The sequence below is a fragment of the Pundamilia nyererei genome, unplaced genomic scaffold (genome assembly GCF_000239375.1).
Source record: "Pundamilia nyererei isolate P.nyererei 1_Seehausen unplaced genomic scaffold, PunNye1.0 scaffold00051, whole genome shotgun sequence".
NCBI lineage: Eukaryota > Metazoa > Chordata > Actinopteri > Cichliformes > Cichlidae > Pundamilia > Pundamilia nyererei.
Genome location: NW_005187452.1, coordinates 3,074,985 through 3,100,184, shown reverse-complemented (window position 1 = coordinate 3,100,184; position 25,200 = coordinate 3,074,985). Strand labels below are relative to the sequence as shown.

At 39.4% G+C, this 25,200-nt stretch overlaps 2 protein-coding genes and 1 non-coding gene across 5 annotated transcripts in view; 1 reads left to right on the top strand and 2 right to left on the bottom strand.

The window, feature by feature from the left end:
• LOC102214331 (FERM domain-containing protein 5-like) overlaps positions 1–22,775 on the bottom strand; it is a 76,751-nt gene extending 53,976 nt beyond the window's left edge. For all 3 annotated transcript variants that reach the window (XR_311735.1, XR_311736.1, XM_005733379.1), the window contains exon 1: positions 22,261–22,775. Coding sequence is in view for 1 of the 3 variants with exons in the window: in XM_005733379.1 (XP_005733436.1) it covers positions 22,261–22,362 (102 nt within the window). In the remaining 2 variants the exon portion in view is untranslated. The remainder of the gene's footprint in view (positions 1–22,260) is intronic.
• A 913-nt stretch (positions 22,776–23,688) lies between these two features.
• Positions 23,689–23,760, bottom strand: trnah-gug (transfer RNA histidine(anticodon GUG)). Its single transcript has one exon. It is a non-coding gene; the product is annotated as a tRNA-His (tRNA).
• A 338-nt stretch (positions 23,761–24,098) lies between these two features.
• cry5 (cryptochrome circadian regulator 5) overlaps positions 24,099–25,200 on the top strand; it is a 3,744-nt gene continuing 2,642 nt past the window's right edge. Inside the window, exons 1-3 of the mRNA XM_005733378.1 lie at positions 24,099–24,196; positions 24,656–24,872; positions 24,976–25,170. Coding sequence (XP_005733435.1) covers positions 24,658–24,872; positions 24,976–25,170 — 410 coding nt within the window. The 5' untranslated portion in view covers positions 24,099–24,196; positions 24,656–24,657. The remainder of the gene's footprint in view (positions 24,197–24,655; positions 24,873–24,975; positions 25,171–25,200) is intronic.

Genomic DNA, 25,200 nt, shown 5'->3' with positions numbered 1-25,200 from the left:
CCTTCCATAGATATAGAAGAACTAAGTAATGGGTCAACTGAATATAACATAGAGCTAAGTTTTTGATTCAATGGATCCGAGTGTGAATGATGAAGAGTAAAGAATAATAAAATTGCATAAATAAAATTGCATTTTAAATCCAGAAGTAATGAGGAAAGAAAGGTAAAAACAGCAAGATAAATGAACTGGTACTTATATAGCCCTTTTCTAGACTAAATGAGCACTCAAAGCACTTTATACTACAAGCCTCATTCACAGACCCACTCACACAGCACTTTAGTCTCCCCTAAGTGCATTCTAGTTATCACACACACACATCGGAGGTAATTAGTATCAGTATCTCACCCCACAGTGGTTTGGCAACGCTTCAGTGGAGAGGAACTGGGGATCGAGCCACTAACCTTCCATTCGGTAGATGACCCGCTCTGCCTCGTGAACCACAGCTGTCCGAAAGACGTTTTCATGTTTGATTTTGTAAATAATGTAGTTTATCATCAGCTTTTAGGTAGTTAGACATAGTTAACAACAAACTGTTGCTTATTTACTCGTCTATATATACAAATCACAAACCTTGCCTGATTTAAATTCAGTGTTCTACTGAAATATCCTGATGCCTCTGGTGGAGAATATAATGCCAGCAAGATAGCACAAAACTGAAAACTGAACATTAAAAGAGTTAATTTGTTAAATGTAAGAGTTAAATAAAGAATAGTTGCATTTTTTTTAGCTACCACAGCACAACTTAATTGCTCACAACCAGGACTGCTTACCAGTTATCTCTCCTTGTGACTTTGGCCACTTCCTGAAAAGGTGAAGTTGAAGATTTTGAAACATTGGAAGAGATTCACCTTGCATTGCGGAGGCACAAATTCAGTGGGATATAACGGTACTTTTATGGAATGATTTGTAAATGACTGCTGATGAGAAGAGATTAAACTGATCTGGAGAGTAGCCAAATTTAAATCCCTTCACTTAAAATGAGTTAAAATATTAATATTACTATTTATATTTATTTAACTACTGGGGGGGAAAAAACAAAGAGGTGAATGGTTTGCTCTGTGTCTGCGTGATTTCTGCATACCCTCTCCCGGTACGTTTAAGTGGAAGGGTGGATATATTTGCAAGATACTGTAGCAAGATTTCAAAATGAAAGCGCTGTCAACCCATAATTTGTTGGCAGTAACATTTCTTTAACAAGTTTCCATTTCTTCTCGGCAAGAAGAGTTTACTATATATCTTCAAATCTATAATCTATACTATAATCTTAACTTCTCAGACTTATTAGTCCACACTGCATGAAATCAAAGCAAAGGAGGAAAGCATTTAAAAGCTTTATCGGATCTGTGGTTTGAAGTGAAAAGCTATCCATAAGCCTTCTCGGATGGAAAAATGCTGAAGGATAGAGAAGCAGCTCAACAGTGAAAAGGCTTACCAACAAATACATCAATTAATGGGTCTTTTTAAATTCACTTTAGCTTTTTCTATCTTTTCTTCTTTGTCTTCTTCTCTAGGCACATCAGCTTGGACCTTACCTTTGATTCAGGAGATTGTTCACCTCTCTTGAAGATGTATATATTTTCATTTGTACCTTTCATGACCGTTCTGCAGAGATGTGTTCTCATTTTAGATTAAACTACATAAGAAGACTTTTGCCTTGAAATGCCAAGTGGACATTGTTTTTAAACTTATTATGATCCACAGTCACAGAGACCCATTTGACTATGATTTTTCACTCCTCGGCCGACTGTTTCCCACTGTCATCTCTACTCTTATTCCAGTTACAGCTCACCTGATACTTGTCTCATCCATCCATCACTCCCTCCTCTTAGTGAGACCCTAGAGCATGCAGCAAGCTGCATGCACATAAATGTTCAATAGCCAAGGGACCAAAGTCAGACTGAAGAGTTCAGTCAGGCAGCAAGGTCACTTTGACCTCTGCTAAAGCTGAAAGTACACATGCTCTTCTGGGATATGCTGTCCAGTCTGCAACAGTAATGACAACTTGATGAATGATGTAGCTGAGGGACATAGTAGATTATTCTGCCTTCATGCACTTCCACCAGAGAAAACCTGGCTGGCAGGTACAGGGGTTAAGGAAAGGGAGACAGGATTGTTGAAGCTACACAGATGACAAGCCTGAAGCCTTGAATACTTTGTACCAATCATAACCCCATCCTCTGCATTTGCACATTACAGCCAACTGTAGGTACGTTACTTTCATGTGGCCATCTATCACAGGCACCCACAGGGACCAAGCTGACTGAAAACTGGGTTAACACAAACTGTTAACCCCATTTAAATAGTGCCAAATGTTTTAGGAACTAACCTTCCCCGAGGCGAAAGCCAAACTGGGGTAAAGGCAGCCTAGAAGTCTCAGAAGCACTGAGGAATAACATCTCCAATTTATAGTCATTTGATGTTGGTTGGATCCTTTGTAATTATGGTAAAATATAAAACTACACATCCTTTTAGATGTATTCATATATTTATTGTATTTATTTTATTAATTCATACTACTATTTTTTCTCATAGGAATATTGATTATATATAACCTCAAGAAGAGATGAAATTACCTATTTTTGTCTCTATCAAATAATTTTCTGGACTAACCAACACTTTTTTGTCTGTAAAATGTCCCAAAAACATTAAAAATGGATTAACAAACTTTTGTAAACCTTACTCATAAGATAAAACAAATCCATTTTAACTTATGCTAATCACAGCTAAAAGTCTCACACCAAAATCGTGATATTTGTGGACATATGGACCTCCTCTTACAGTTGGAAGAGTTCACAGTGAGGGTTTTGACATGCACAGCAGTGAGTGGATGTGATGAGTGTGTGGAGTCACTACCGGGCTGCCGCAGAGCTTGGCCAAACACCAGCCTGACGACAGCAGCTGGAGAGTAGTGATGTAATAATCTTGTTGCCATGGAGACCAGTGGTTCCCCAGCATCTCCAAAAATTCAAGGGCGGTGGAAAGTCACTAGGCTGGCTGGCTGGCTGGGACACAGTGCTGCTGTGATGAGACGATGCACGGCTGCACATTCAGAGTCATAGGAGCTCAATTATTAATCCATGCAGGATAAGATTTTAAAGATTTTTAGATTTAAAGGTTTTTCCACTTGCTTCATAAGAAACATGAATAGGAAAAAGACTTTACTGGAAAACGGTTGGGCTTTTATGCCAAGTCACCGAAACCTTGTTAAAATATGCTTTGGTGTCAAAACGGCTGAATCAGGAAAGCCCAAATCCACAGCGAATAGAGAGGAACTAAGTCTTTCAATCAAACATCTGTGTGCAATTGTGTTAAGGGGGAGCGGTAAAGAAAGTCTCTTCTGTTTTTCATCCCATAAGCCATATGAAGCAAAAAATTGTAACCTGAACTCAGAGCACAAACCTAACACACCACTGATTGAGACTGAGAAGCTCGTTGTTCTCTTGATTTAGATGAGGTACAGAGTCCCTGCAATGACTGGAAAATAAAGAGTTTAAAAATATGGACAGTCGGACAGTGAGAAAATAAAAACAATAGAAAACAAAGAAAACAGGACTATAGCTCTATATCACATCTGGGGTTTGTTACTAAACATGCAAAGGGAGTCATGATTTCTGAGGCCTGAAACAGGGCCCGGGAATTTAAGTAGACGTCTGTTTAGATGATCATCATCTTGTGATTAATGGCTTCATTCTTTAAATCCACACAAAGTGTAACTGAAAAGTGGAAATGGAAAACATTGTAAAGCAGCATATCATAATGTCTTCAGGAGCTTTTGGACATCATTTCATCTGAAGAGCTAACTTCTCCAGCTGTAAATTTTGAAAGTTAAAATCATTTCTTGCCTTGACTGAGGGACATAATGAATAATTTAAAATCTGGATTAGGAGCATTTCTGTCGCCCAAGAACAACATTTGGAAGTAACTAGGTACATAATGTCACTATGTACCTAGCTACATAATGACAATATAATTGCATTCTTCAATGATTTTGGTCCATTTTTGACATGATAGCATCACAAAGTAGCTGCAGATTTGTTGGCTGCACATCCATAATGTGAATCTCCCATTCTGTCAGATTCCAATTAGACTCCAGATTCCACCCTACTGGGTAGAGATCTGGTGACTGTGAAAGCCATTTGAGTATAGTGCACTCGCTGTCATGTTTGAGATACTCTGAGCTTTGTGACATGTCACGTTATCCTGTTTTAAGCAGCTATCAGAAGATGGGTGCACTGTGGTCAAAAAGATTAGCAACAATCCTCCGGTAGTCCATGGCATTTAAATGATGCTCTGTCAGTACTAAGGGGGCCAAAATGTGCCAAGAAAATATCCTGCCCACTAATATATCACCAGCAGCAGCTTAAGCAATTGATATAAGGCCGAATGGAGCCGTGATTTCATATTTTTGATGCTATTTACACAAAACTCTGACCCTAAAAATCCAAATCCTAAATGTCTTTGATTCTCCAAGTGCCTTTCAAGGGGGAAATATATCCACAAACATGAGTTCACATTCCCCATTTCTTATCTGTTTTGATGGGCAACTTGAAACTTTTCTCATCAGGGGTGGAAGCCAATCTAAGCCATTACATTTTCAGTGGACATTCAAATCCATATTTCATACTGTGGCCATTGGATCAGCAGTAACTGATGAAAAATGTGTCTGAAATAGATTCACTGCCAGCAGCGGTGCTAATGACAGAAGGTGTGTGTGTGTTTATTTTTGCTGTGTATGTGTGTCTGTCACTTATTCTTTATGCAAATATGTGCACACTGACAAATGATCTTTATTGTATACTACAGTCACATCCAAAAAGAAAATGAGTGCTGTGTGTTTGGCACTGATGAATGAAGGAAACTGTTGCCATCGATCACGTTTGACTCTGTGTGACATGAGTATGAGGAGTTGCTTCTGAAATGATACTAAATCGAGAACTTTTATGTAACATAATATGCTTAACTTTCCCTACTTTGCATTTGTATTTTAGTGTATGTCAACTATTTTAGAATCACACACACACACAAAAGCCTCAATCCCTTGATGCTAGAGAAATTCTGATTCTGAAATACAGGGCCAATATGGATCACAATGTTTAAAATAAAAATGTGCAGTAAATTTTTTACTTTTTGTATTTGGTTCCTCTTTTTTGTTGTGACACCACAAATAACTACCAGCAAATCTTATTATCTTATTTGCAGGAAGAATGATATCAAACAATAAGACCGATATCAGCTGATTTCCCAATATACTGGTGCATCCCTACTGGAATTCACAAACCATTCCACTAGCAATGCAAGTGTTGGGTCTGTAAACATCCAAAACACCAATTCAGTTTTAGCATAGCAGCATACAAAATGCCAGAAGCTATATGTAGAGGAGATCAAACCCTCTCAGTGAGTCACTCTCATGCTGTCTACCTCACTCAGAGAGAGGTGAAGAAAGGAGAAGAAAGCTCTCACAGTGCAGACAAACCTTTGCTGAATCTTCCCTCTTGTAGTTTTAAGAAACACACGCACACTCTAAGTGGAAGGCAACGCTGAGCTGCCCTGTGCATCAGAACACCCGCTCGCCAAGACGTCATAAGATTACAAAATAGTCAGTTAGCCATTCTGCTCACTGTTTATACTGCTTACCGTGCCAGAAGGTGTTGAAAAAACTAAGTTTCGCAAAGAGATAAAAAGGAATATTAGAAAGGTGATGAAAGGAAGATGAAACAAAATAGATAGATTGTCTATTTCTGTGTGCAGAGAAGAGCAAAAGAAGGAAAGCAACAGATCCAGGAGGAAAAAGCGAGAGTTCTTTGACTGATACTTGACTGAAGTGTGGCCTGTTCTTTGCATAGAAGTGAGCCGATGATGACTACAGTTACCCACAGTTAGAGAGGGGAAGAGCAAGAGTGTGTAAGAACAGGGGGAGCGCTTAATATTCCATGCACACAGACTCTCTCCACTATAGCAAGAGTTTAAAAATAGACCGCAGATGAGCTAAAAAGAGAGGCGCCGTAGCGTATGAAGAGGGGGATCCAGACTGCTCTGGATGATGTGAACGGGAGGGAAGTAAATGGCTTTGTCCTTCGTAATGATAATAATATACTGATTGATATAAAAGATTTAAAAGAAAAAAATGGGTGCTAAGATTAAACAGACCCACATAAAATGAAAACAGTGGCAAGACCTAAATAATGGTTACTTCATGCAGTAATTTATCTTACTTTGTCTCAACAAATTTGAGAACTGATCAATACCTTAAATATTTAAACAAATGAGAGAAAAAAATTAATAATTCTGGATTTTATTGGAGTCCGTGAGCACAATCAATCTAGTGCTCAGTCCCGCGGCCTCTGGCTGTTATTCTAAGTAAACTATATTGAGGCTGTGTGTTTAGACACAATAATACAGAGAAAACCCCAACCAGCAGACGACCCCTGATTACCAAGCACTTGGTAACAGTGGGACGGAAAAACTCCTTTTTAACAGGAAGAAACCTCTGGATTAACCAGGTTCAGGCAGGGGCAGCCATGTGTTGTGACTGGTTGGAAAGGAAGACGGAATAAAAGACACACTGTGAAAGAGAGAGAAACTTTAATAATGATTAATGATTGAATGCAGACTGTTGTATAAACACACACAGAGAGAGAAAAGAGGTGAGTGAAGAAGAAATGCTCAGTGCATCAGAGGAAGCCCCAAGCGGCCTAGGCTTATTGCAGCATAACTAAGGGAGGGTTCTGGGTCACCTGATCCTGATCAAAAGGGAAAGTTTGAAGGCCAATTTTATAGAGAGTGTCTGTCTCTCTAATCCAAACTAGGAGCTGGTTCCACAGAACAGGGTCCTGGAAGCTGAAGGGTCTGCCTCCCATTCTTCTTTTAAATAGCCTAGGAACCACAAGTAAACAGTCAGAGTGTGAAGTCTAGGATTTACACTAGAGCAGGATTTATACTTGAAAGTGCACTGGTGTAGATTTATTTATTTACTGAATTACATTGATCACAATTTTAAAGATTTATTAATGTGTTTTAGTAAGCTATTAAAGATTTACAGTGACATAATGCATTTTGAAGTTACTGAGCTCACAAAATTATATGATGTTGAGGGAAAATGATCTGATCAGAGGGCTGATTTTATTAATGGGCAAAAAAACCCCTCTGTATGCAAACAACAGCAGAACTGAAAACAATAAACCCATTTTATATTGCAGAAATATCTAAATTCAGAGTTAATAAATGCCATGGGACCATGGGAGCAGCATTTCTCTTCCAAAGCCTTGTAAAAGATTCATAAGCCTAGATACAGTTTATATCAGTGCAAACCGCAGCCAGAGTTTTGCTCTTTTCCCAGCTGATCTCTTGAAAATCTCAATCCAGCCATCTGAAGGACTGAAGTGATTTGTTTAACTTCTGCTCTTTACTTCTATTTTCCTAGAAGACATGTCCACTGACATTTGCATGACTGTGACTAAAAGTCGAATGTGACTTTTGTGATTCTGAAAAAAAGAAAGCATGCCGAATTATCCTTTTAAAACAATGAAAAAAATAAAATAATATTTTCCCCACCAGAGAAAGATGCTTTCTTTTGTGCCTCTCTATCCAGCCCAATGGTTCACAGCATTAACTTGGTTTTGCTTAATGTTTGGTTTAATGAAAAAAAGCATGCTACTATCTGTAATTAAATCTGCACATTATTTAGCTGCTTCAAAATAAAAGCTTTTGAGTATTTTGTTAAAAAACAAGAAGAAGCCATTTAAAAAAACACTAGCATGGTGATTGGGTGACTGGTATACACGTTAGCATTATATTCTGTTTTAAGGATTATAGACTGACATGTTAGTAGACTCCTAATACAACTACAGATACACTACAATAGTGTATTCAGCTTTGTTATATTGCAGCCACTGCAAACAATTTAGCTGATGGAACACAGATGATTTCACAACATCACTGCTGATGAAAAAAATGGTAATGTGCATTTCAAGATAACAACACAAACTAGAAGCTAGATCCCTGCTAGACGTTTGCTGAAATGCCAGGTGGAACAACTGCAGTCTCAGAACATATACTGTCCACAGTACCTTACATACTGAGAAACACATATATGGCCACGTTTTCTTAATTTTCACATTGAAAGGTATTATAAATGATTATTATAAATATATATAATAAATGGCATACCACAGTCTTGCAGTTCTGTTTACATCCATGAAGGTTATTTTAGTTGAAATGTTGTGCACAGTATTGTTATCTAAGACCCGAATTCTTTCATGGCATGCATTTTCAATTTCTCTTGATTGGGACCTGATGAATGGAAAAAAAAAGAAAAAAAAAAGAAGAATTACCTGATTTTATTTTTTTTTACCTGATTTTTGTTTCTGAGAAAAATGAGATCCACATAAGAGGACATTTGTTTTAAATTTCGATAGAACAGTGGCTGTATAATGTCCTCCTAAGTGGATATCAGGCCCTTGTAGAGCAAAATTTTGTATTTTGGTCTAGACAAGCCAAAATGTGATGTCCACATATGTAGACGCCAGGTCCTAGGAGGTTAAAAATGTATCTGTCTCAATTTTTATCAGGCCACAAATTTTTTAAAAAGCAAATACTGTAAATAAGTGTATGAATACTTGTTGCATGCTGACTCTTATACCTTAACTAATAAAATATTGACACTTTATATTTTATTTGCTCGCATCATTATGTTCTTGTATGCTCAGCGATGCAACATGCATATTTCAGATTTTCTTTTCAAACATGATCAGGCTGCGCTGAATACTGTGTGGCTTCCACCTTTACCCTTAAACTGGTCCTGTGAATTGACAAAGAAGAGAAGAAGAGCACACCATCATCTCACAGTACGGCACAGACAAGCGCATATTCCCAAGAGACAACAAACAAGTCAGCTACAATACAAACACATGCACCACAAACCACAGCACACACTCAATAATTACCTCACAGACCGAGGCACTCTTAGTTAACTAACTTGCATGGATATGTACAGCCTTAATACTCGTTGGTGCCCCTGCAACAGGCATCTCAGCTCACAGAGATGCAAAATGCAACATATACATAGTGTTCACTTAAAGGAAAAATGATTTAACTGACAGACCTAAAATCAGTCCTTTACCGCTTTGAGTGATCTCGGCTGTTTCTTGAAGCATCGCTAATCATTTAGCATTTTCATTTTGTCTCTGCAACAAAGTAATTAGCACGCACAGAGTGTTACCCAAGTGAGAATCCCAAAGTCATTATAATGATCCTTATGGTGCTATGTCTCCATTCTCCTTTGTCCAGTCCAAAACCTCCATTCAGAAGCACTTGGATGCACACATGCAAACACAAACACACACACACACACAAACAGAGGATACTGTTGTCTGCAATCTGCAAAGCCAGCAGCCCCCCAACAGGATGTCAGCATCCACGTGTAATTAAAGCTCTATGCCGTTTGTTTATGAGGCACCCTCCACCAGTGGACACAAGCAAAATCTTTTGTGCCATCTCTCATTAACGCAGAAATTCACACAAACATTGAAAAGAAGAAAATCAGATACGCAAATAAACTGTTCAGCAATGACACACACAATTACACATCAGAAACACAGGCAAAGAAAACACACACACACACACTAATACTCACACTGGCAATTAAGAGCACCTCGATGAGAACATCATCAGTATGATGATTAAATAGGGAACTGAGTCATGAATAAAACATTTGACCCGTGTCTGAGCAAAAATCGCAACGGAACGATTTCCGACATCAGTGAGGCCAACATCAGCGTGTGCAGAATTGCCACTGTGCCTCAGCTCGCCCTTTCAAGCAACATTCTCAACTCCACAGCAAGCCCCTGCATTTCCAAAACAAGCTTTGTCTCCCCTTTCAAGTTTGACATAAAAGGAAAGACAAAAGGGGAATAGGAGCACCAGAGAAGACTGCGGCGAGAACAAGAGACTGCTCTCTCATTTCTGTAAAGTCTTAAAGATTTCCCTGCTGTAAAGCCTGTGCCAGGGTGAGAAGATTTCTTTGTGCTTCTGATATCAACTAGTGTTGAAAGGCTAATACACATCCATTCTGCTTATTTTTTTTCATTCATTCTCCTTTTTCTTCTTTGTGAAGATGTGGGATACAGTACCGCTAACACCTGATTGTAGCTGCAGCCAAACGCTGCAGATGGAGAATCCACTAATTGAGTAATGTGCAAATTGGTGTTACAAAGAGACAGACAGAGGAAATTGCAAAAGTGAGAAACATCCATTTACAGACCATCACCTTGAGGGTGTTTGCAGTCTCATGGGAATCGTAGTACATAATCCCTGAGCTACAACTGCTTCTATACATGCAGAGGGGTGATTTCGTTTGGGTGGTTACAGTCTGTCTGTTACTCAGTTCCCCACATTATACCATAATCTTTTTGATGCCTCCCAAGTACGACAGGAAAATTACTTGATTGTGTTTCAGCTGCATAATTAAAATTAGCAACATAGGTGTCTTCTATTCACACTATACTATGCAGATCATTTCTAACGCCAAGCGTAACTATTAGAATTAAACTGATGAATCTCACCTTGAGTCAATATTGTATTGACCTACAATCACATTGGCATTCTCTTATGTTTTATTGAGAATTAAGCACACCTCGGTTGTGTCAGCAGGCTTCAGAAACACTCATATTTACTGCCTCCCAACAGTGAACGGCTCTCTACACCTTTTCTCATATTTTTATTCCTGCATGCTTCAAAGGCATCAGCAAAAGACACGCCAGCTCCCTGAGAGACATAAATCACCACCGTGAAAAAGAAGCAGAGAATAAATATATTGTATTTCATTTTCTGGCATTCTGAGTGTGATAGGTATGTGGATAAAAAAAACAACAACTGCTGTCTGTTATGTACGAATGCTAGACATTAAAATAACGCTGATATGCCAGGCCATGTTACTGACTCCATGACACTGTACAGATGGTGCATTTCATTTATCGTGCAAGTTGGACCTCGAGGTGCAGTTCCAGCAGTAAAGTCAGTAATGCAATGAAAAATACAGTTTATTGTCCCTCTTAGCAGGGTAGATCCATTAGTGTATCTCGAGCAATGCAACACAATGCTTGTTTTTGGCACTTAAAAACACCACTACAGCACATTTGTGGACAGAGCAGTGATCCATGTATGTATGTTATTCAACCTGTCACAAATACGCAACAGCATTTTGGATTAAGCTGGGTTTGGTAGCTCTACTTCAGCTTTACCATTTGGAAATTCGACTTTAGCAGGTGTTCCAATTCCAACCTTTGGAATGCACTATTAGGCTTGAGCACAATGCTACTGTGCTTCAGTTTGCTGTCATACTGTAGCATGCTAGTATTGTCTGAAAGAGAAACTGTTTTTAATTCTTAAAACCTTCAGCTTACCATCAGTATAACCACCACTAATTGTCAATATATTTGCTGACATGTGTGCAACACAACTTTCCCACAACCAGACACACTTCTAGCAACAGGCAATAGTTTATCTAGAATAGAGCTCCAACATAGTGCTTTAACAGTAGGCTACATACTGACCTCCTCATCACAAAAAAGTAAAATAAGTAAAAGTCATCCTATCATGAACTCTGCCAATGGACACTGTACTGGCTCAATTACCCAACCCTCACAGGGATGTCAACAGTTTTGCTGGAATTTAGTCAAGAACCAAGGTATGGATATCCAGATGTTCACACTGTTGTCAAAAAGGTAACTTGTAAACATTGAATCTTGCACAAAATTTAACATCAGTCTACCCTAAGAGTTCAATGTGAGTTAAAGAACCAAAGAAGTGGCCATTTCTAGAATCATGCTGCTAGTGTAGATAAAACACAGGGTCCTCCATGTATGAAACAATGGCTGTAATCTCTAGTCTTGAGTTAAGTGCCTCTACCATCCTATCTGCTGTGTCATGTATAGAATGTCTTTGCTGCGATGTTTACTGGTGTCAGGTTCACTCAGGCCAAGCTCATTAATCTGCTCAGCTGCAGTGCTACGGGCTGAGAGAGGACAGGCATAGAGAAGAAGTGGGGAATGAAAGTGAGACAGAACAAAGAGGGGATTTTACAGAATTTAGGGGGCAGGCAAGAGACAAAGAACAAAAAAAGAGGCGAGATGAAAGATACTTCAAACGGGGCCGACAGAACAAGACTGATAAAGAGACAGAGGACAAAGAAAAAAAGAGTGTTAGAGCATTGAGAGTAAGATTTGTTTTACTATACGGCTCTTTTCATATGCTTTTATACAACAAGTCAAATGGCATAACAAAGACAAATGCTTTATGTGTACTGGAAAATTCTCCTTTTACTACTTGAGCAACTTAGTGCCAGTGTCAGTGTTAAAATATGAGATGCAATCAAGAAGATCCCAAACTATGCCTAGAAAAACTAAAAACTTCACTGGATCTCAGTATGGCTGTTATCACATTCAAGGTCAGAACAGAACTTCAAGGGAACGACTCAAACATGGCCGATTGAGAGCAGTGTATAGCTGCTAAAGGAGACTAAACTGAAAGGGATAGCAAGCAAATTTAAATCAGGTATAATGTTTCATTTTTATAGTCACAGTCACTTTTTGATTACACCTTATACAAATACTGGTTAGCCAGTGTGGGATGAGCTCCATGAAAAGCAACCTGAGAGCCAACAAGAGCTACAAAATGTTTTTAGGAGTCTCAGTTTTGGATGTAAAAGATCTGTCCCTGTGCGATTCACTTTATGATTAATTTTCACATACTAAATTCTCTTCTCTAATTCTTAATAAAAGTAATTACATTAAGCTCAGTTACCTGCTGGTACTAGTGTACACAGAGAATATCCACTTTTCAATTAACCGTTGAACAGTACATCAGTGGTTAAAAGTTTATGTGAGCTGCTGAACAGTTGTGGCATACTATACATAATGGCATTCAATCTACTATGGATTATGGGTTATATCTGACTAAGACAATGAATCAGCCTCTTAATCAGAGTTGCCCTGACTTCACTGGAGTCCTACACATTAGTGTCATTGCCAACACCTAAAGTCCCAGGATTAAAGCACTCCAAAGCCTTGAAGGCTCATCCCATCAATTCTGCACATTATGGATTAACATGTTATTTAGCAGTTTGCCTTCTCATCAGACAGACATGTCAGCAGGGTGGCACATAGCTGGAAGCGAGGCAGATAAGCATGAGCTCTGTTTAAAGCACATCCTACTTTTATTCTATATTAAGCCTTTACAGGTTAGAAATAAATCTACTTAGGAGGCCAAATTCTTTCCCTGAATGTTATGCTTGTGCTTTTTTGGCCATCAGTTGAAATTTATATCTGCATATTCTGTAACTATATGTTCAATAGTATATCCCAAACACTCATCAAAGGAGAGTTACATGCTGGGCTTTTCTTTTAGCACCTCTGAAGGTGCTACGTGAAGCGCCACAAACTGTGATGAGAGAACAAAGCTATCAACAGTTTTTCATTGTTAAGTTGTCCAAAAATTAAAGGCTGAACACCTCATTTAGCTCTTTTTTAACATCTGGGAGCTTCCAAATTCAAAGACAGTTCTGTTATCTCCAGCTGGCAGATCCAACAGAGCTGAGACTGAAAGCTCTGATCAAAGACATTTTGACAGGAGTGACAGCACCCGTGCTTGCACCAGCTGATCTGATGCGCAAACATTTACAGAATGCACAGTCCAAATTGAAGGCTGGTTAGTTGTCTATTGAATCAATGAAGTCCCAGAAATTTGGTCAGATTTGTCCAGGGCTGTTCAATTAGGGCAAAACCCATGATTACTATTATATTCGTCAGTAACTGCAATCTAAATTACAACCCCTGAAATGAACAAGAATATGAAGCAATAAGAATGGCATTTTTTTTAAAAAAGAAACAAAAAAAAAAACTTGCACCACATTTTTTCTGAACAACGTATTTTAGTACCTACTAGTTTGACTGCTATGACATTGTGCACAGACATTCAGATAATGAATCATTACGTGATCCCCTAGCTCTTCCACAAGGGCCACCAGGAGGTTTATGTCTGTGCTTTTTGGTGAAATATCTTGATGGAGTGCCATGAAATATCAAGATTTTTACTACCAGAAGTAGTAATATGCACAATGGCATTAGCACTGTTGTCTCACAGCAAGAAAGTCCTGGATTTGAATCCACTGGTCAGCTGGGACCTTTCTGTGTGTAGTTTGCTCGTGCTCCCTGCGACTGTGTGGGTTATTTCCAGGTACTCAGGCTCCCAAACCCCAAAAAATCCTTGTTAGTTTAACTGGTAATTCTAAATTGCCTGTAGGTGTGAATATGAGGATGAGTGGTTGTCTTGTCTCCTTGTGTTATCCCTGTGATAGATTGGCGACCTGTCCAGGGTGTACCCCACCTCTCAATCTATGACAGCTGGGATAGATTCCAGCCCCACCACGACCATGAATTGGATTAACCGAAGAATACAAATGAAATTTTAGCACAGCATAAGTGCTTTGACTATTGTTTGTCCTCAAGGTACAAACTGAAAACAACCTGAAACCCAAACCATTTGGGAGCCAAAGTATAATATTTATCAAGAGTGAATCAATACCTGCTGTAGTTCAGTGTATGAAGACCATTTATAAACTTGCCAGTTTTACTATAGAACAATCTTTTAACACCAAATTGATATTTTTGAATGCCCCACTGCCTTCTGGTCTCTTGTGAGAGATACTCAAAAATTTGTAATTTGCTATTTTTCTTATGTTCATTATTTTAGTGTGGAACCTTGATGAAGACACCATAATCAGTAGAGGCCCTTGCATGTATCCAAACACAATATTACAACGTCTACTCAAATTCTAGCAGAGTACACCAAGTGGAAAACAATACAAGTGGACAGAGACCACTTTGGAGATGACGGAAGCCTATTTCAATAATGCATTCACAATGCAAACAAGACAAGCTTCTTCCAAGTTGCGCATTTGGCTGCATTACAGCAATCCTAATTTCATTAGCGACTTATCCAGGGCTTGAGTTGGTGCCAGGTGACTGAGTCACTTAATCACAGTGATAAGGTACCTTTCCTTGCATCACTGCATTTCTATCATTCACCTAGCTTTCAATCACTAATACATACATATTCTGGTTCACAACAGGAATATTAAGTTAGAGCAAATGGCCCGCAATATTTAACTCCAAATATTAACTGCCTGACTGCTGGATGATATTTGCTCAACTGTATGTTATATTGAGCTTTGAGTGAATTACATAGCTTGTATTTTCATAGAATAATCTCATGAAATGTAACTCACTGGTTTGTGAGCTATTGGAGAATTGATTCTGCTGTTCTGTGTTGAGACACTGCTTATTACTAGTGCTAGACCGTGGCTGTTTAACCACACTCCTTGACTACATAATTCAAAGGCATCCAGGGCATAACTGCCAAACAACACGTAGATCCAAATAATCCCTGTATTTGTACACCTCTTTAATTACAGTGATTAATTCAGAAGAGTAAAGAAGCCGACACAGATACTCATGAGCTAAGGCTAAATCCAAACCAGAGTAACACTGTCAATATATTCTAGGACAAAAATAATAAAAGGCAAAAGACGCACATAAAGGAAACTGGTCAAGCAATAAAATTTGAAGTTAAATGTAAACTTATTCTTTTTAATGTATATTGCAGATCAACTGCAAGGTACCTGAAGCATCAAGGCATTGCAGATGGGAGGAAAATGTAATTCACAGTAGTGAATCAACAGTGTGTCTCACTTATTTTAACAGGTTTTAAAGATTAAATCCCTGTCCTATCATCTTATTGATTTGGACAATCATGCCTGTACTGTTGAATGGTCTGGATAAAATACTATTATTATTTTTTGTAATACTGAATGAAGAAACTATTCATCCTCGTATTGATTGGGATAGGGTGACTCAGCAGGTAGAGGGCATCTGCTTATTGCAGATTGGTGATTCGATCTATGCTCCTCCTCTTCACGAGCTGCCTTACGTTAAGTACCCCAAATTACTCCCTTTGGTTAAGGCAATGCCTTGCATGGTAGCATGCCACCATCAATGTGTTTGTGGGTAAACTCAACCACAGGGGGCCACAAGTGAGTGTACTTCTAGGGCTCGAGCCTAGATAAATGAGAAAGGTTGTGTTAGGAATGACATCTGGCGTAAAATCACTACCAAATCAAACATGCGGATCATCAAGAATGTGATTTTCAGAAGGAGTGAGGGTCCAGAATGCAGGACGCAAAGGTGGGATTCAAAAAAATAAATGATGAGTCATTTATTAGGTTGAAAAATAATATAAATCTAAAACAGAGTCCAAGTAACAAAAATAGAAAGAACAAGAACAAACAGGGAAAGAGGAAGGCAGGGAAACAATGCTACACAATAACACAAATATGTAGACTTACATTTGTAACTAGAAAGATGAGGTAATCAGAAAGAGCAAATATTGCTGGAGAAAACAAGGCGAACAGAAATCAAGATAACAAGAAAAGGGAGAAATAAAACTAAATACAGAGCACAAGAGGACACAAAGGACTACCAAAATAAAATAGGAAGCTACCAAAATATGAGCACAAACACAGTGACTGAGACAACCACAGGACATGAGGAACACAGAGGGAGCAGGAATCAAGGAAAACAAGGAATCAAATATGAATAATCGATTAACAATAAACAGAATTTCCTTAGTGAGCAAGAACAGACAACTCTAATAACAATAATAATGATGAAGAGTCTATAATCAATAAAATAAATAATAAACGATAAAGAATCTATACAAAACATAAGAAAACAAGACTTGAAAGTCTTGTCATAAGAAGAAGTAAATTAAAGGAAAAACTCTAAACAACAAACAAACTCAAATATATCACATGCTTAAACACAAATGAAAACTAAACCTTAAAAGAACTCAAAAACCTGCGTCCGAGACCCAAGGACCATAACACTGAGAAGTGGACAGATGAGATTAGGCAGGGGCCCCGTGGACTATGATGTTTGCAACATTGTGATCTGCAGTAAGACGCAGGTACCAGAGAGGACAAAGGTTCACAAGATGGTAGTGAGAGTATGGCTGTGAGATAATGGCACTAATAAAACATGGAAGGCACAGCTGGTGGTGGAACAGTCGAAGACGTTAAGGGTTTCATTGAGAGTGACCAGGATGGACAAGATTAAAAATGAGAACGTTAGTGGGATAATTCAGGTTGAGCAGTTTGGAGCAAAAATTAGAAAGGCAAGGCTGAGATGGTTTGGACATGTGCAGATGAGAGGTAGGGGACAAAGGATGTTGAATATGGAGCTTCCAGGCATGAGGAAAAAAGGAAGACCTCAGAGAAGATTAATGGATGCAATGACGGAGGACATCCAGAGGATTGGTGAGATAGAGGAGGATGCCAGGGATAGGATGAGATGAAGGCAGATGGTTCATTATGGATACCCCTAAAGGAAACAGCAACAGAACTTGGTAAAGTGTATAAAATCATAAATCCAGTCGATTTATATTTGGCCAAAGATCACTAAGAATAAAAGGACTGGTTCCAGTAATACTAAAGCTTTCTCAGGTTATACAAGCTATACCTCTCCATATATACTGCCATTCAAAAGTTTGGACACACCTTGTTATTTAATGTTTTTTCTTTATTTTCATGACTATTTACATTGTAGATACTGTGACAGCCAGTGGTGTGGTCTCCCTTTTCCTTGTCACATTCTTTGAGCCAGGTTGTGACAATACATACTGAGGGCATCAAAACTATTGATGAACTCATGTGGAATATGTAGTAAACAAAGTATGAAATAACTCAAAACATGTTCTATATTTTAGACTCTTCAAAGTAGCCACTCTTTGCTTTGTTGGCAGCACTGCAAACCTTTGGCCATCTCGCAATGAGCTTCATGAGGTAGTCACCTGAAATGGTTTTGTCTTCACAGGTGTGCCTTTCCAGTTTTGAGACCACCAGTTGTGCCGTGCAGAAGTCAGGTTGGTACACAGCTGACAGCCCTATTAGTTAGAATTCATATTATGGCAAGAACCAATCAGCTAGGTAAAGAGAAACAACAGTCTATCATTACTTTAAGAACTTGCAAAAACTTGTGTCCCCAAGTGCAGTCGCAAAGCCATCAAGTGTTAGAGATTAGAGCCCAGATAAATGCCACATAGAGTCCAGTAGCAGACACGTCTCTAGATCAACTGTTCTGAGGAGACTGCATGAATGACATATAATGTAATTGCAAGGAGGTATTTTTGTAGTCTATATACTATATAGTGGAAAAGGGGTGGGATTAAATAAGCTTATGCTTCTTCCTGCTCCTTTTTGAACATGAACTTTATTTGGAGTTGTGGTTGCTCGTTTTCCTTTTGTTTTGCTTTGTTCATTTGTCTCTTTTAATTCTATTTTGTTGTACTTTTTCAACATGTTCAAAATAAAGATTCAATCAATCAATCAATCAATCAATCAGGCCTTTATGGTCAAATAGCTGATTAAAAAAAAACTACTACTACTACTACTAAGGAAAAGCAATAAGCAGAAGAGATTTGGTTGAGCCCTGAAACACAAGGAATGATGTGATGGTGTGGGGATGCTTTGCTGGTGACATTGTTGGGGATTTCTCCAAAACTGAAGGCACACTGAACCAGCATGGCTATCACAGCATCCTGCAGTGATATGCCATCCCATTGGGTTTGCATTTAGTTTTAGGACATTGACCTCCAGGCTGTGTAAGGGCTCTTTGACCAAGAAGGAACATGATGGAGCGCTGTGCCAGATGGCCTGGTCTCCGCAGTCACATGGCCTAAACCCAATGGAGATAGTTTGGGATGAGATGGAGCGCAGAGCGAAGGCAAAAGGGCCAACAAGTGCTCAGGATCTCTGGGAACACCTTCAAGGTTGTTGGAAAACCGTTTCAGGTGACAACCTCATGAAGCTCATCGAAAAAAATGCCAAGACTGTGCAGTAATCAGAGAAAAGGGTGGCTATTTTGAAGAATTTAAAATATAAAACATGTTTAGAGTTATTTCACATTTTTTTTCTTTACTACATAATTCTATGTGTTCATTCATAGTTTTGATGCCTTCAGTGAGAATCTACAAGGTAAACAGAAAAACCATTAAAGGGGGTGTGCCCAAACTTTTGACTGGTAGTGTAGCTATAGTCACTCTGAGCACAGTGTTTCTAAACAGCTGAATTCAGCTGAACCAATGTCTTTCTATCTTGGCTAAATCTAAAGTAAATCTTAAGCAGCCTGTGGAGAAGTGAATTTGACCTTTTAGCCTTTAAAGTAAGTCTCAGCTGTAATGAAAAGGGGAACACTGGATTTATTACACAATGTAACTGAACATAAAATCCAATTAACTGCACAGCTCTATATGTCCATTAGGTTACTCCTTCTGCACGGCCATTGCTACCTTTAAATGCTGAAATTTTGCTTTTTCAAAACTATCTCAAAGTTTTCCTGATGGGGTTCATAAGCAACAGGTGGTCCCAGTCCTGATCCTGTGGTTACTGAACTTGATATTCTTTAAAATTTGGGGTTTTCAGCACCACCTTCCACCTTTTCATTACAGCAACCATTTACCTTCCTAATTTTTCCCTGCATAAACTGCTCAGTCGTGAGCTGAGGCTTAAACATCTGTGGATGTGCGACGTCTGTGAATATTGTGAAGGACAGTCTTGTCAGAACAGGACAGATGAGTGAACATGGTTCTCCGTTCTTCAGTCTGATTATACTGTAGGCAGGCCTGGCCAACTGACAGGCAAAGTTAGAAGTCCATGTTAAAACAACAGGACACCTTCACCTTCTCCTACTCCACTTTAGCTTGTCTTCACATTGAGAAATTCTCCCAATTATGGAGGTTGTATCTCCCATTGTTCCCAAAAGATGTTATTTCACTCTAACAGCAGCTGTTAAAGGTGTAGGCTAATTGAGCTAAATGGAGAATGTGACCACTGGGCCCCACGAGGACCCTTTATTCTGGGCCACCTCTGTAAGGTGGGCCAGGAAAGGACAGCTACCATCCACTCTCAATTTCCCTGAGCCCACAATTATGTCATCCTGCACTAAGGACACTGTAATGTCCTTTACTCCGATGCAAAATGAAGTGAACACCAGTGTCTATTTAGCTTTAGAGATGCTTTGTGTAAGACATAAAATAGAGTTTCCTAAATACTGCATTCACCCATTCGGATGTCAGCAAATAAATGGCATTGTTGTTGTGAATAATAGACGATTGATTAAGCCGATGATCCTATTTATGTCTCCATTTAGACCAGTTGTGCTTCATCAAGGGCCCCATAGTGTGAAATAATGGTGTATGTCATTATTTCCCATGCTGGAAATAATGACATACGCCAAAAGAGCGCTAATCCTTCTCAATACAAGCTCCACTAGAAATTAGGCATTCTGTCCCTGCTGTGTGGTTTCAGTTGCTTAAAGGATGGGATCAGCATATCTTGACAGCCAAACACTTTGAATCACACTCAGGGGAAGGAGCTGTTTAGAAGTCAAAGGGGAAAAAGTACAGGCTGAAACTAAAAGAAAGCACAAGGACACCATGTCGTCCCAACAAATGGTACATGGTGTTTTGCTTGTTAAACAGTAATGTTAAAACTCACTCAGGTAAATTGGCAAGCTGGTCAAAAGTCAATTAATCTACAAAGCACATCATTTTCTCTCAACAGTATTGAGCTATGAGGACAGCCTCAAAGTCATCTAAACGAGTACTTACCAACATGCTACACTAAAAAAACTGAATAATTTGAATGAAAAACATTCATGTTTCTCCCAACTTGTTGATAATGCTGATTTTTTTTACAGATAGGAAAAGACCTGACACTGACAAAATCCCCATTTTATCTGTCCCCTGAGCCCCGCCACTTTAAGTTGTTACATGCTGAAAGGCTTGCTTTGCCTTTGCTGTCAGATCGTAGAAATGAGCAGGTGTTGATGGCCTTTCTCTGCTGTCATCTCTAATTCAGCACTGCTGGAATCTCTTCCAGTAAGAGGCATCAAACGCACCTCCAGCAAATCAAAGACCAGGTTAGACGACGCACAAATCATACTTTATAATGATGCAGCAACACAAAAGACACAAACACACTTGATTTACAGAGGAGGTAGTGCACATTAATCACTTACTCTTATTCCTGCATTCACTCATTATAAACAAACTGTGCACTTATTGACTGCAATCATGTTTTGCCTTTATTCGTGCCAATTTATTTTATTTAAAGTAACTCAGACTAAAGGAAAATTTGATTTTTATTTTACTTACAATGTCAGTTAATGACGCAAAAGTACACAATAGAAAGAAACTGGCTTCTGTTTTTTACCTTTTCTATAAGATAAGATTTTCTGAGAAATCATTTTTGGAGCCATGTATTTGTCATTTATGTTCACATTTTTAAAAACTCAAACAATTTTTAGATCGTTAAGGTTTGTGCTGCAGAACTCTTTGAAAATGTAAATATGATACTCGTTATAGATTTGGAAAAGAATATTTCTGTGTTAAAGCTGACTCAGATATAAAAGACTTTCTAAATGGCTCAAAACAACAACCACAAATGCAAAAATGTATGTACATCCCTCTCATCACAAGTGCAGTTTACCAGCCAAACATGAGGTCAGTCTGAAGGTCAACCACCTTTGGGACTATGACACCTGAGTTGGTTACACTAACTATAAACATAATTAGTATATAAACATCTAACATTCTGTCATTCTATGATAAAACCAGACTGGCTGATGTAGCTAAAGAATCTAGAAATCCTGACTGTCTCTTCCACTGAAATCGTTCAAGATCAGATTATCCAGATTAGTTTTATAATGCATTCTAATCAATGCATGCAAAAAGCTGTCAAGAAACACAGCTCATGCTGATATTTTATTTTGTATTTATTTAACATTAGTGTATTCCTTCTGTTGGCATATAGAGTCATCTGGCCATCCTTGATATTTGCTACGCAATGCACGAACCACATGCGCTCATCATGGCATGTCCACACAGGTATCTCTCTGACGAAAGCCTAACATCCGCAGCTACACAATGACAGGCTGCACCATAAAACATACAATCAGGTGTAATGCGAAGATGATTGGACCTGCGGTAGATGACACCTCTATTAATCTGAATGTTTCCTGCAAGCATCACATTGAATGTGACGGGCGAGCGGTGAAAACGTCACTTTACCTGATCGCCACCCTGTTACGTGTCAAAAGCACGTCCTCCGCAACAAGGTGATTTGAGAAACAGGAAATGTTGGTCTCCACTGACCTGGATCGTGCAGGTGTACTCCGAGTCGTCCAGCAGCCTCACGGTGCAATTGCATTCCCTGTCCAGACTCCTGATGCTGCTGCTCATTAGTCGGCTCAGCATCTTCTCGATCGTCTGCGAACGGGACCACAGAGAGGTGCACACAGCACATACATACAAGTTTATGTTCTGAGGCGTTAACGGCGTCCCTGGTCTTTGCTCCAACACCTGGTCAGCGGCAGCGCGTGTGCAGACAGGCGGCGGTGGTGCATCGTTTTATTAGTGTGTGAGCGCGGACTGAGCGGGGTGCTGCGTTTCTCCAGTCAATGAGAAGTGGGAACACTGCTGTAACTGCTGCTGCTGCTCCTCTCTGGTCCGGTTAAACTGTCACCCCCTCACCACACCTTCTCCCCCCGTCTCCGCCGTTGCCATGCCGCTCTCAATGGTGCTGGGCGGGCTGGTTGATGAATGGCGAATCTGTCAGCCAACAGAGCGGGAACTGATGCTGCCTTCGCAGAGTTAAAAACAGAAGTCGAAATTCCGATAGGCTGCCGCAAGTCGTGACTAAATCCAAATGGAATAATAACACAGCTTCACAAGTAAAACAACAGGCAGGTGCTTTGTCCTGTTTTAGAAGTTGCTCAGTTAATTCAAGGTGATAAACGAATAACTAACGCAATAAAAGAAGAAATGCGTCAGCTGAACATTCCCGAAACATACTTACGCTCAACGTCACACCTCACGTGCCAAATTTTCCAGTTAATTTATTATTGTGTGTGTTAAAATGGATATTTCCGACAGAACGTGAAGGCAACAGCATATTTTAGCATTCAATCCGCTTCACCTCCACAGGTTGGTTTCCAGTCTTTAATTATGTAGTCAGAGAGACGCATTGTTTATAGATGACGAAGCTGTTAAACTCAAATGCACTTTGTTTATCAGAAAGTAGAATATTTATGTATCTGTGCTTCTGCCAGGCTATTTTTAAATGACAAGTTATTTTTTTGTTTATTATTTCCCTGCTTTTATGCCCGAGTGCGACCCAACATAATTCATTGGCATGCCTTGCTCACGAGCAGCGGAGGACAGGCGGTATTTATTATCCTACAACTGATCAGCTTATTGTACAGAGAAAGATCTCGGCTGGATGAGTTTGGACCAAACAGAAAACTGAAAACTCAAATTTCTTCAACCACGTCTCTCTCTGGGGGTGCTTAATGGTAATTACAATGGAGCAATGGGGGAAACAGGGCCCTAGTCCTTTGTATTGTGGCTGGATACGGTTTCCAAAATACTCCCAGTGGTAGGAAACGAGTGAACTACCACGTATTTTAGACCTGTTTCATGTCGTACACATTCACGGCCGGAATTTTAAAAAATAATCACGAAGCCACATATTTTTCTTACATAGTCGAAAAGAAACTCATCTGCCGTGACATTGTTTCACAATGCCGTGACCCGGATTCGAACCGGGGTTGCTGCGGCCACAACGCAGAGTACTAACCACTATACGATCACGGCGAGCTACGATGAGCTGACGGGTTTAGAGAGGCAAAAACGAGGTGTCTTTAGTAAACCCTTCCCGGAATTTTGTCAAAGTGGTGCTATTGTTAGTGATTGAGGTAAGCTTCAGATATATGATTTAAATAAGCAATATACACACATACATTGCACAACTTTTAATAATTATCGGCAGCAAATGGAGTTAGTGTGACATTATAAGAGCATAACTTCGGTTATTGTCTGCCCGACATTACCACCTGGTGGATAAAACGACAAACTGCTACAGCCGCACCACGTGTGGTTTTGCTAAGCCTCCTCGCTCTGGTTGGCTGCCGTTGCTGCAGACGTAACACGTCTTCCTGTTTTGTAACACTCTGAATGTGATTGTTACCAAACACTGAATTTTTCTACAGCAGTTGATCTGAATCGCGCAAAGTTGAAAAGCCCCAAGAAGGTAAAGTTTTTCTTTTTTTGGCTTGAAATGTTTGAATGTTATTATATCCTGTAGTTATCATACCGTTGATTTATTGCATTGCATGTTAGTTGCAGTTTAGAGGTTTCTGCAGGTTCTGCCGCTGAAGTGTAAATTTAAGCGGATGCTCAGAACTTCCAAGGAATCATCATATTGTTTTGTGAAACGTAATGTTGTTTTGTTTGGTTTAAGATTTGTGCTGTATTTACCGTAGTTTTAAAGATCTTAACTCTTAGTCGTTTACATTTCTGAGGTTTCGTGTCTGTGTAAGGATGTGCTCTCCATTAACTGAAATTTATGAGGTGGAGAGGAGGAATGGATGTTAACCTACAGCATCAGTTCTTTTAAAATTTTAGTTTATGCGACGCGTTGACACAAGCTCACTGAAGATCATTAACTTGATGTTTTGGTGCCTTATGTTTGTGATTCACGTGTCCGCAGGTATGACTCACACGTGTATTCACTGGTTCAGCAAGGGACTCAGGTTGCATGACAACCCAGCTTTGATGGCTGCTCTCAAGGACTGTAAGCAGCTGTACCCTGTGTTCATACTGGACCCTTACCTCCACAACAACGCGTGTGTGGGTATCAACCGCTGGAGGTTCCTCATTGGAGCGCTGAAGGACCTTGACGGAAGCCTCAGGAAGCTCAACTCTAGGTAGAGACACAGTCGACGCTCAGCAACATTAAACACTTTTTAAAAAGTCAGACAGCTGCCATCAACCTATATTGTCCTGTTATGGTATGTTTAATCTACTTAGGCTGTTTGTTGTGAGAGGGAAGCCAGAAGATGTGCTCCCCAAGTTATTCACCAAGTGGAAAGTAACCAGGCTGACCTATGAGTATGACACAGAGCCCTACAGCCTGCAGCGCGACAGCAAAGTGACGTCACTGGCCAAAGAACGTGGAGTTGAAGTCATCTACAAAGTCTCACACACTCTTTATAATATTGAAAGGTAAAAATCTTGCTGAGCATTTTCAGACAG